Source organism: Pyrgilauda ruficollis, unplaced genomic scaffold, assembly GCF_017590135.1.
Source record: "Pyrgilauda ruficollis isolate IOZ18807 unplaced genomic scaffold, ASM1759013v1 scaffold60, whole genome shotgun sequence".
Lineage (NCBI taxonomy): Eukaryota > Metazoa > Chordata > Aves > Passeriformes > Passeridae > Pyrgilauda > Pyrgilauda ruficollis.
This window is the reverse complement of record NW_024527711.1, coordinates 1,221,573-1,233,618: the sequence shown is the minus strand read 5'-3', so window position 1 is coordinate 1,233,618 and position 12,046 is coordinate 1,221,573. Positions and strand designations below refer to the sequence as shown.

At 45.7% G+C, this 12,046-nt stretch overlaps 1 protein-coding gene across 1 annotated transcript; it reads right to left on the bottom strand.

Annotated features, from left to right (window-relative positions):
* Positions 1-6,077: 6,077 nt before the first annotated feature.
* FZD4 (frizzled class receptor 4) lies at positions 6,078-12,040 on the bottom strand. Its single transcript, XM_041483643.1, has 2 exons — positions 11,788-12,040; positions 6,078-10,622 (listed from the first exon to the last, which is right to left on the bottom strand). The coding sequence occupies exons 1-2, from the start codon at positions 11,917-11,919 to the stop codon at positions 9,294-9,296; spliced, it is 1,461 nt and encodes a 486-aa protein (XP_041339577.1). The 5' UTR covers positions 11,920-12,040; the 3' UTR covers positions 6,078-9,293.
* Positions 12,041-12,046: the final 6 nt, after the last annotated feature.

The following is a 12,046-nucleotide window of genomic DNA, read 5'->3' as shown; positions in this document are numbered from 1 at the left end:
CTGTTTATTTAAACAAATAAAAGTGATGTTTCATTGCTCAGTCCAGTGCATGCTTTTTAAAAATTTCTTTTATCAACTCCAAAATCTGTTATGAATGTTTCATACATATTTCCAATGACACACAAACTGTTGTTTGAATAAACAAAGTGCATTTTCCTTCCTCCCTGCCTGTTCCATTGACTTTGTCTGGAATGCCAATGAGGAACTTTTGTTTGCAAAACTAGTCACAGGAAGATAGCAATGTGAATTCTGTCCAGCAGTGTTTGCACAAGCACCAGCAGCCAAACTAACACAAATACTCTTGGGAATTTGTTTCTGCAAGGTTAATGTCAGAAATGATTTATTGAGACCTTCCTCCTGCTCGCCAGTCTGGCATCCATCAAGTGAGTAAACACACACCCCCTTCTATGATTTCAGAGTGCTCTGAGACTGATAACTGAGCAAACACTTCATTTCGGAGTCAATGCTTCTGGAGTAATCAATCAAATTGTATTTATTGCTATAAAATTTAGATTGAAATACTTTGAATCAAAAATCAAGATCAGAAGATTCTGAAGATAAATTGAAGGAAGATCCATTTTTTTCCTGCTGATGCACTAAAGTTGTCAGCATAGCTGTTGCGATAGTTGATCCAGTTAAAGCTATATTCACATCATGTAGAATAATTTTTAAAAAAAACCAACCCAGTTGGGTTTTTTTGTGAAATGACAGAAATCAATATTTCTGTCCTCATGTGTTCCCACTTCAAGATGAAATAAGATTTACATGGTGTTGCCACACACTTGTGCTATCCAATGTTTTCACCTTTAAATATTGATCTTGAGAGCGAGCATGTTTGATTGGTTTCATGTGAATTGTTTTGACTTAATGACCAATCACTGTTAGGCTGTGTCAGGACTCTGGAAGGACTCACAAGTTTTCATTATCATTCTTTCTAGCCTTCTGTCTGTATCCTTTCTCTATTCTTTAGTACAGTTTTAGTATAGCATTCTTTAATATTATATAATATCACGAAATAATAAATTAGCCTTTGAAGAACATGGAGTCAGATTCCTTCAATCTCCTTCCTTCGATGGGGACCCCAGAAACTACCACACTTGTACACATCATTTAAACACCTCCAGGGATGGTGACTCCACTACAACCCTGGGAAGCTTCTTTTAAGACTTGACAATGAGGAAATCAACAAATTTTTCCTAATAAACAATCTAAACCTCCACAGATGCAATTAAAGGCCACTTTCTCTTGTCTGATCACTCATGTCCCAGTATCCGCGGCAGCTGCTGAATCCTACTCCCTCTCTTAGCTCGCCATGGCCAATCCCTCTGCTCAGCAGCAGATTTGGACGGGGACTGCAAACTCCTGATGGGAGCCCAGGCCGAGGCAGGGATCGCCACAGGGCTGCAGAGGGCAGCTACTGGAAAGGCCACCCAAAAGAAGAGCTGGTGGCCGTGTCTCTCAGGATTAACTTTTCACAGCCAGAATAAGTAAAGAGCACCCGATATTCTGAGCAGACGGGGAAGAAGGGATGAGGCCCTGTGCCGTGTCCCGATGCATCCCGAAGGTGGCAGGGCTGTGGCAGAAGCAGCCGCTGCTGTCTGGAGGGAGGGACTCCGAGAGCTCCAAAGGTGAAACCCAGCTCAACCCGTGACAAAATGATGGCCGGCTTTGCTGCCGCTGACGGGATGAATTACTGGTGTCTCAGAATAAGGTCTGCCCCTTTCCCTGCTTGGGTTATAAAAGCAGTCTCTGGGGAGGTATGGATGGCTCCTCATTTCTTTTTGGCTCTGCTCAGGCCACAGCTGTAGCAACATGATTGTTTTGTGAGTGGAATGGCATTATTTTTTGTCATAACTTTCATATGCTGATTTTTTTGGTGTAATATATATACATATTCTCTCCCGCTCTGAGAAGCCTCTTCCCCGTCTCCAGGCCTCTCCTGCAGCCCTCCTTTCAAGATGTACAGTTGTACTGTGGGTCTCTTCACGTGACTCTGCAGATGCCTTGTGCTTTCTTTCTGGGGCTGACAGCCCTTCTCACCACTGCCAAATGGCAGCAGAAAGAAGCAGGCTGTCAGCCCAGGTTGGAGGCTGTCCTTTCTGCAGTGATCCCCACAGGTCTTTTTCTTATAAACATAAGTAGTGTGAGGCCAAGGAAGAGATTGTGTTAAGTCCTCAAATAAACTTTTTGGCCTTCATGTGCTGCTGGCTTCTGCCAAGAGCAGCTTTCCTCATCACAGCAGGGGACAGATGTCCCACTGGCCTTTGTGCCATGCTACTTCACCAGGTCTGGCTTTTTCTCCATGAGCACTGTTATCATGGTTACATGGCTGTAACCATGCCAGCCTTGAGCCCAGGGCTGTACAAGGAGAGATTAATAGAAACATAGAATCATTGAATGGTTTGAGTTGGAGTGATCTTAAAGACCTTCTTGTTCCAGCCCCCTGCCATGGGCAGGGACACCTTCCACTAGACCAGGTTGCTCCAAGACCCATCCAGGCTGGCCTTGTACACCGCCAGGGATGGGGCATCCACAACTCCTCTGGGCAACTTGTTACAGAGCCTCAGCACCCACCACAATAAAGAATTTCTTCCTAATATCTAATCTAACATCTTTCAATTTATTAAACAGAGGGTGAGCTTTTCATTTTCTTAGCTGCACTTAGATGCAATTTTTCTTAGATGCACTTGGTGCAAACCATAATGTATAACCCAGAGCTGGTAGAACGTGCTGCTGGACAAAGTCTTCACCTGCAGTAGCTGAGGTACCTGTCCTGCTTTTTGACACGAGTGGAGGGCAGGGCTGGGAGAGGCTTCGAGTGGCTGGGGCCAGGGTGCAGCTGCCACTAGATGTCAGCCATTCCTTGCTGCAAGACAGAAGACTTTTGAATGCAAGAAAAATCCCTGAAAACCCAAATTTCTGCTTTTCCATGGCACTCTGCTTATCATCCCTTACCAAGTACTTGAGTGAGAGTGCCTCTGAGCTGCTTTGGAAGAAAACACTTCATCCATTAAAACATTTACTGTCAGGCTGTTTCTCTGCATAGTAATATTTTAAAATTTAATGTTGTAGAAGCAGAAGCAGTCTGCTGAATGATTTGCATCTATTTTGCAGGACGGATGTTTTTCTCTTCCTTGAAGTAAGCTCAGGAAATGAAAGAACCAGACAGGAAACTAGCTAAATGCTGATGGAAATATAAGATGAAGATATTTATATTGCCAGTGTATTGACAAGCCACGGGTAATTGTTTGGGTTTTTTGTTTTGTTTTGGTTATGTTTAATGTTTTAAACCTTTGATTTTAAAACGGACAATATTTAAGTAAAGTATCCATTTTCTGAGCTCTTCAAGTGGATCTAATTAATAAGCACTTTTCCTTCTGGAAGGAAACACAACAATAAAATCAAAGTTACAGATTACAGTAAGCTTGTCAGTGCAATAATATTTGTCTTTGGCATTTAACCTGTTTTTTCTGGTGTTGTACCTAACATCTGGCACACAGGGTGTCCCTGCTCCCTGAAAAAAACTGGGAAAAGAAAACAACAGCTTCTCAGTGATACCTTAGCTTGTGAGTCTTCATTTGCTGCTGCTCCCCTCTAAGCCACCTTTGTGCTCTTCCAGACCCGTGGTGACTGTTTGGTAGGCTGTTCCCAGAGCATAAAACAAAACATCTGGTTGCTAACAACACAAAGCTGTTACAACAGCTGGAGTCTGCCAGGATGTGCAGGACCTCTGGTCAGAAATAATTTCCCAGCTGCAGGAAATAGTGATATGGGATCTACTGCACCAGCTCAGCATCAGCTGAGAGCTGGCTGACCTGCATTCATCCTCTTGGTGAGGTGCAGCAGGATGGCACAATCCTGCTCCAGCCAGGACCGTGCTCTGCCTCATTTCTGTTGCAGCTGGAGTTGGCTTTGCAAGCACTCAGAGATGCTTTGCTCTCCACACAAGCTACACCAGAGTCTGCAGTCTGGTTAAGCCATCCTAGACTGAGAAAGAGGCTGCAAACTCCTGGCCTATATTATGAGCCAATTAGTCCAAGCATGCTGAAAAGGGCACTATGGAGCATCAGCAGCACAGCTGCTGTGGGGCTGCCTAATGGGGCATTCACCTGTAGGTGAGCAGGTCACATCTGGACTCAGTCATCCCAGTTAAAGAATCAGGGAGTCACTAACAGCCCCACTGAAGGCTTTTCTGTTTTAGTTGAGGCTGGGGAAGCTGGAAGGGCTCAGGCAGTTGTCACTTTGCTCTCTGCCATTCCTATAACTTCACAGGTAGACACAGCTCTGGTCTGATGGGGAAGATGGTGCAAGAGGGCTTGGGAAGCAGCTCCTCAGGATGATGCCTGCATCATACCACAAGTAGTTGTACTGGCAAAGTGAAGGAGGAACTGAAATGTGGCACCATTATAGGAATGAGTGGCTGGGGATGTAGGAGGTGTGGTGGAAACCACCACTGAAGCCAGGGACTTGGTGGTACCATATTTTCATATCACTGGAGCTTAGGCTGCTCCTGATTGCTGGCAGCACAACTCTGTCTTCCTCCTCTAGAAACTCCCTAACATTTGATTTCTTTAAAGACATCTTAAAAAAAAAATAGACAAAACCAACCAAGTAAAAAACCCCAAGCCTAAATATCAAAACAACCACAAAAAGTCCTCATAAATGTTAATTTTTTTGTGAGCATTGCATACAAATACATACTTCTCTCAACAGGCAAACCTGACTGGATTTGTCATCTCCGTGGCTTGGGGAGCCTGCTCACCATTCAGAGCCACTCCAGCAATCCACTGTCACTTCATAGGCGATGCTCTGAGACACCCGATGTGAGGGATCTGTGTGAAGGCAAGAGAGAACTCGAGCAGCCAAAGTCATCTTGAATGCCACACCTGAGGTTTTCAGGTGGTATGAACAAGAGGGAGATCCTGCTCCTTCCCCCATAAGCTCTTTGATGTTTGTTACAGTTAACAGTAGCTTTATTAGACTCATTAGGATAAGTTTGAGAGATCGCATTAATCACCAGCCTGAGAACATTACAATGATGAGCTGCCAAAGGCATGAGCAAATCACTCATAATTACCAGTTTTAGATGCTGCTCTTCAAAACTTGATTAGCTACAGACACACAGGTGATAGTTGCTGCTCTTTTTTATAGCACACCCTCACTATTATCCACTCTAGTCTGATTTAGGTTCTTATTAGAATAACATTCTGATAACTAAATAATCTCACACACAGATTGTTTCATGATGGAGACAATTAAGTGGGTTTAAGTAATTAATATTGCATACTGTTCTATCAGTGTCAAAAGAAACTAGTGAGGGATGCACACAAAAGGTAACTCCTTGCTGTCCCCATGCATCACAACTGTGAACAGAAATGACCAACAGGAAAGAAAAGTAGAGCATTAAAAAGCCCAAATTTTTAGAAAACCATGTAGACATTCAATGCAATCTCTCCTCTGAAGGGTTGAAATCACTGAAATCACCCACAGGAATGAACTCGTTTCAAGCAGGTTACTTAGATTAGGATTTTCCCCTTCCAAAAGGCACTAATAGTTCCCATACACTGAACAGACCAGTGGTGATGCTGCCCTCCTCCACCATACGATCGGGATCCGAGCGCTCATGCTTTGGATGTACGCATTCCATAACACCTGGAACAAAAGGAGCCTTACAGGAGGTGCTGCTCTTCTCAAGCCACATCACAGCAGTGCTAGAGCAGCAGTGGGCCGTGTTTCTGCCTTGCCTTCCAGCTGGGCTTTGAGGACATGCTCCCACAACACCAAAGCTCCAGCTGCAGCCCCAGCCAGCACCCAGGACATGCGTGCTGTCTTTGAAAGAGTTTCTGTCCACCCCATGAGCAGAAGCATGAACATACTTTCACCGTTTCCCAATGATGTCTTGTTCTTGGTTATTAGATCCAAACCACACTGGATTAACCCATTCAAAGCATCCTTTCACCACAGCATGAGCATTTCAGTCCTTCTTCCTTCAGGGCAAAAAAGCACTTCCAACAATGCTGAAGCCTATTTAAGAAACAAACTCACCAAAAATGTGAAGGCTGCCAGGAATTCTTTAGTTATTCACAGAGGTTAAAATTTTATTTTGATATAAAAATTAAATAGCAAAGTTGTTTTGGTTTTTTTACAGTGATAAATTAGAAATTTACAGTACATACATTGAAGTAGATATATTTTCTGTACACCCCAAAATAATCAGTGTCTATTTCCTTAAAATTCAGAGAAAGGAGCTAACTTGTCTGTTTAATGTAAGAGCTAAGCTTGTACCTCTCTGGCAGACGCTTCTGAAACCTGCAGTGCCAAGAGCACACGCTGAAGGGGGAGATGGGAGCAGGGACTGCGCAATCGAAGGAAACGCCTGCAAAGTTTCTGCTTGTATAACCACAGCAACTGCACTTCCGAGACAGGATTAGTCACACCAGCTACGGCTTTAAGCTCATAACAATGTTGAAATGAGAGAGCTTCAGAGTTGCTGATACCCGCCCGCTCTTGCTCTTCCCAAGTGCCAGCTTTTAGGCTGTCTGCTGCATCTTCCCACTTGCACAGCCCTGACACGGAGCCAGGTAAATGCATGGGCGTGAATACATCAGTGGAATGGTTTAATTGGTGCAACCACTAATTTCACTTGGGGTCAGTACAGCGTTCCCCCAACTGCTGGGGAAAGATGTGTCCTCAGGAAGAGCAGCTGGCGCCTCCCCCCAGCCCACCTCTTTCCCACAGCATTTGAATTCCTCACATGTTTTAATGGAATATCCCTCCAGGTCCCTCCTAGGGCTACACAGTGCCATCCTCATCCAGCTCACTGTGTCTCACATGACCAGGGGCATCCCTCTGTCAACAGTTCACAGGGTTACAGGCAGAGATGCAAGGATTTCATAAAAAGGCACTATTTAACATTCACTTCTGTGTACGTAACAAGGTTAAAAATGCCATTTATTGAATCAGTCTGCTCAAACATGGGTCTTATTATCCAAAGCCTTTCAGAGTGAAGCACACCTTGAGTGAACATGACACTTTGGCATGGCCAAATACTAGGTTACAGAAAAAGGTCATACTGCATCCTTGCTCCTTGAAAGCCGACATACAGCTGCTGACTTTACATTCCTCACTGCGCCAGCAGAAAGACTGCATGATGGAGAAGCTCAGCCATCTGAAGATCTCACACTTGCAAAACTCCTCGTCCACAAAGGAATAACCAGATCCAAACACAACACTAACAGCGAGAGACTTTATGGAGAGGGTGAAAAGGCCCATCTGGAATGTGGTGTTGGCCAAGACAGTGCTTGTGTGTCTTGAACAGAATGTGTCAAGTTGTCACTTGTTCTGCTGGAGAGGGAGCCCAACCGCAAAGACTGCCATTAGGGTTTGTTTGGGGTCTGGATTTTGTTTGTAAAAGAAAAAAAAAGTTCTCTAGCACATGTTTCAACACTGACATTGAAACAATACATGCTTCTGGGATGGATTAGTGCTCACTTCCAGAGCTGGAGCGAACTGTGGTTTGGGAAGCACATGGGCACCTGTGTGGAAAGCAAGTACTTTAATAAAGCAGCATCTGTTCTCAGCTGCCCTGGAAGATCATGGGAGCTGGGGCACCAGGGGGATGCTTTACAGCTGATCAGGTTCCACACAAACAAAGGAAGCAAAAGCTTGGGGCACATAGATAAAATCAAATGTGTTTCAAAGGGACAGAGCATCATAACAGTATTCTCTTAAGTGCTTCTAGGATATTTGTATTTGCATCACCTTTCTTACAACCCCCTGACACTACATTCAGCTCCCCACAAGCACAAGCTGGTGCCTCCTCAAATAAAAGAATAAGAAATGCAATGGTTTCTTTCAAACATTATTCACCAAGAAGTAGATTTCTTGGGTCCCTTTACAAAAACTGGAAAAATCTTTGTTGCTCCTGAGGACTGAATGCCTGCTCACATTCTGTGCATAAATACACATTAAAAAACCATCTCCATAGCTGTCAGTGAGCAATTGAAGCATCGTTGTGAGACAGTCAGCTGTACTGCAATGTCATGGGCTGAGAATGTTCTTTTAATTGCAACTGACACACATAATTATACAACTGATCTGTGTGAACACGAGGTTGCCAAGGAACTTAACATTTTGCTTCTCCCCAGACTGGCGTCTACAGAGGAGATACCATCACACTGAATGAAACACATTAAGACTTAATTGCTTCATGCAATGAGTCTCCAGAGTCAAGTAAGTTTGCTTGGAGAAACATGGCATTTTTTGAAGGTACCTTCAACTAATTTTTCTCTTTCCTGGAGGAAAGAACACTATAGAGTTAAGACTTTTTTTAAAGCTAATAAATGCAGCAGAATAAAGTGGTCTGCTAGAAATAGCAGGAGCACCTGAAGGGGCAGGAACGGAGGAGATGGATAATGATAATAGATGCAGAAGACCATACACAGTTTCTCACTCTGAGCTGATTCCTCCACTTCTGAGGATGGCCTTCAGTAAAGCTTTTGGATTTTATAAATATTGATAGAACCACAGAATAACTGAGGTGAGAAAAAACACAGGGAGATTCAAATTCCCACAAGGCAGAATCAACTCTCCATTCAGGCCAGGTTATAAATGGCAAAAAGAATGAATCAAAATTATTATTAGGCCATTCGATGCCTGAAAAGTCATCCTCACTAATATGTCACTAAATCCTACTCATCACGGGTAAGACCTGGAAAGTCCAGCTACTATTTGTTTCAGGACACGATCCCTGACTGAATTGTACAGTGTATTGGAACACCAGAATTCCCCAGGGCATAAAGACAGAATCCTCATCAAGTGCTTCCTTCTCAGTGCTGAACTTGCAAAGAAGACATCTGACTGAGGTCCTGCTCCATCTTCTGGTAACTTGGTAACTGGACCCAAATTAAGCGCAGAATTTGTCCCTGGACTGCCTTTCCACCATCAGCTGTAAGATGATGAAAGGAAAACATCATCTCACAGCTATGGGCTACAGCACCTCCATTTCTAAAGAGTTAAAGACTTAAAAATGAAGATAACATGTTTAGCTATTTCACAGCTTTTAAAGCCTCCCTGGGCTCTCCTATTTTGGGCAGCATGGTTTATGGCTATTGTATCTGCAGCATGATCCTTTTGCTGTTTATTCTTTAAGGCTTTTTTTTTTTTTCTCCCATCCCCAGAGACAGGTTGTGTAACCATCCCCCTACTCTATTCCCAACATTTACACAGCAATGCTTGCACATGATCAGTCCTTCACAGGAGAGCAGTCAGACCAGCGGGATGCTGTCCTTTTCTCATACCACGGTCTCGTTCCCTTTCCCAGGTTTCACCCATCCGTCTGCTCTCTTCTCCCGTTTCACTTTCCCTGAGTTCACCAGTCTGTTGGAGCACTTCTGCCACGTGTGCAGAGTTTTGGCTGACCAGATCCACATACCTGATGTAATACCCACCAGGAGGGACATAAAAATTTTGAGCATCTCCACTGCCATATTGGAATCATCTGCCGAATAGCGGAAAATGGCCCAGTTGGAGATTTCGTAGAAATAACAGGCGATGACACACGTTGCTGGGACGGTGTACAACACTGAAAAGACCCCAATTTTGACCATCAGTCTTTCCAGTTTGTCAGTTTTAGTTCCATCTTTCTGGAGATTAGACCTGATTTTAAATAAGGCCACGAGTCCTGCTGCAATGAATAAAGTCCCAATGACCAGGTAGGTAAAAAGCGGAGCCACAACAAAGCCTGTCAGTGCATCCAGGTTCTGGTTCCCAACATAGCAGAGGCCGGTGAGCTCGTCTGCGTCTACAAGTCTCATAATCAAAATGACGATGGTCTTCACTGCCGGGATGGCCCAGGCTGCGATGTGGAAATAGGAGCTGTGCATTTCGATTGCTTCGTGGCCCCACTTGAGTCCCGCAGCCAGAAACCACGTCAGTGTCAGAATAACCCACCAGATGGAGCTAGCCATCCCGAAAAAGTACATCAGCAAGAAAATTATCGCACATCCTGTGTTCTTAAGACCTTCTTGGATAAGAACAGGTTCTGCTGCCTCTTCAAAATCACAGGATATCCTTTCCCGGCCCACAGTTAGCCTCACAATGTAAGCAATGCTATAAATATTGTAGCACATGCTCAAAAATATGATTGGCCGCTCTGGGTAGGAAAATCTGGATGAATCAATCAGGAAGGTCAGGACTGTGAAGGCAGTCGAGATGAAGCAAAGACTGGCCCATATGGCCATCCAGATATCTGTGAATTCCTTAGCTGACCTGCTGTACAGACCAGCATCGTAGCCACACTTCAGGACGCAGCTCAAGCTTCTCTTCACCCAAATGTACTGATCTGAGTTAGATCCCATGCCGTGGCACTCTTCTCCAGGCTGCAAGGAGGTCTTGCTGTGAAGGGGAACCTCTTCGTCTCCTGGGCCCTCCATGCACATGTGGTTGTGATCATTCTGGGGTGGGAATTTGCTGCAGTTTAGGCTTTCTGGCCAGAAAAACCCAAATTCTTTTAAAACAGGTTCACATCTTCTTTTGACAGAGAGGCACATGCCTCCACAAGGACCTATGGGGATGTTAATCTTCTCTGTGCACATTGGCACATAAACTGAACACAGGAAGAACTGGAAGAGAGAAACAGAAATCACAAGTGTGTTGAGGGAAAATGAAACAGGTTGCAATATAACAAGTTTTCTTTTTTTTTCTCATTTTTAGCAGTAATATTTGGTCCTTTCCCTTAAAAAAAAAAAAAAAAAAAAAAAAACAACAACCAGGAAGCAGCAAAAAACAAATAAACCAAGAACAATAAAAACAAAAGAGAGAAAAAACTCAACAATGTTGTCTTCTTTCAGTTCAAATGTGGTCCAAAGCCAAAGTCTGACAATTTTAGTCCCTAGATTGGCTCCATGTAAACTTAGCCCATCAGTTCCAGTGAAGCAAGTGGGATTTAGCCAGATTCAAACCTCGAGGGTACAATTTAAGAAAGCAGAAAACCAAATTAAAGGGGTTTAAACAAATACACATATTTGTTCTGAGCATTGCCTGGATATTTCAGCTAAGAAACAAATAGGAGGAAAAAAGCATTTCTTGAAATACTTTGGTTCACGATCTTATTGTAAAAGAAAAATGTTCTTCTTTTACAATAAGTTCATGTATGCATTTGCGACAGTAATAAAATATTGTAGTTTTCTCGTCTTTTGAAAAATAGTAATTCGGCGACGCGACACCGTGAGAGGAATTGCGTGCTGACTCGGGAACAAGCTGGGTTTTGTTTGAGGAAATCCATGCCCGTGGGGAGGACAGGGATCCTGCCATTCGCCTGGGAAAGAAACTTTCGCGGCGAAGCTCCCGGCGGGTCCCGAGCTGCCCCAGCTCCCCGCGGCCAGCTCCGCTCGCTCCGCATGGAATCGGGCGCGGCACCTGGGGCACGGCCGGCACGGAGGGCAGGGGCCGGGAAAGCTCCGGGAGTCGCCGCAGCCTCCGCGGGCGGCCGGGCGGGCGCGGGGGACCGCGCTGCGGAGGCGCTCCTGGCCGCGGGCAGCCGGGACACCGCCGGGACACCGCCGGGACACCGCGCCTCCGCCCAACGTGAGCCGCGCTCCCTTCCCAGCCAGCCAGGAGCGACACTGCGAGGCGGCGCGACTTTCGGGCTGGGTTAGTACTGAGCCGAGCGGATGGGGATGAGGATGGGGTGCTGGGGGACAGCAGCCGGCCCGGGGACCGCCGGCCCCGCCGAGTGTCGTCCCCACCTCACCCACGCACCCAGGTCCCCGCGGAGCCCCGACGCACCTGGAGCTGGCTGGAGCAGCCGTACTGGATGAGGGGGGTGAAGGTGGTGAGCTGCAGCTCCGCGTCCGCCTGCAGCTCGTGCCCCACCAGGTTGGGCATCTTGGTGACATTGTAGCCCAGGTTCTGGCACATGGCGATGCGGATGGCGTCGCAGCGCCGCTCCTCCTCGTCGCCGAAGCCCCTGGCCCCGCCGAGCAGCCCGGCCAGCAGCACGGTCAGCAGCCGGGCGCGGCCGGCCGCCCCCCCGCCGCCCCCCGCC

Excerpts from the sequence above, each read along its gene's own strand:
- FZD4 (XM_041483643.1), bottom strand. The coding sequence starts at position 11,919 with ATGTGCCAGAACCTGGGCTACAATGTCACCAAGATGCCCAACCTGGTG. Across the intron at positions 10,623-11,787 it reads GCTGCTCCAGCCAGCTCCAG|TTCTTCCTGTGTTCAGTTTA; the intron begins GTGCGTCGGGGC and ends TCTCTCTTCCAG.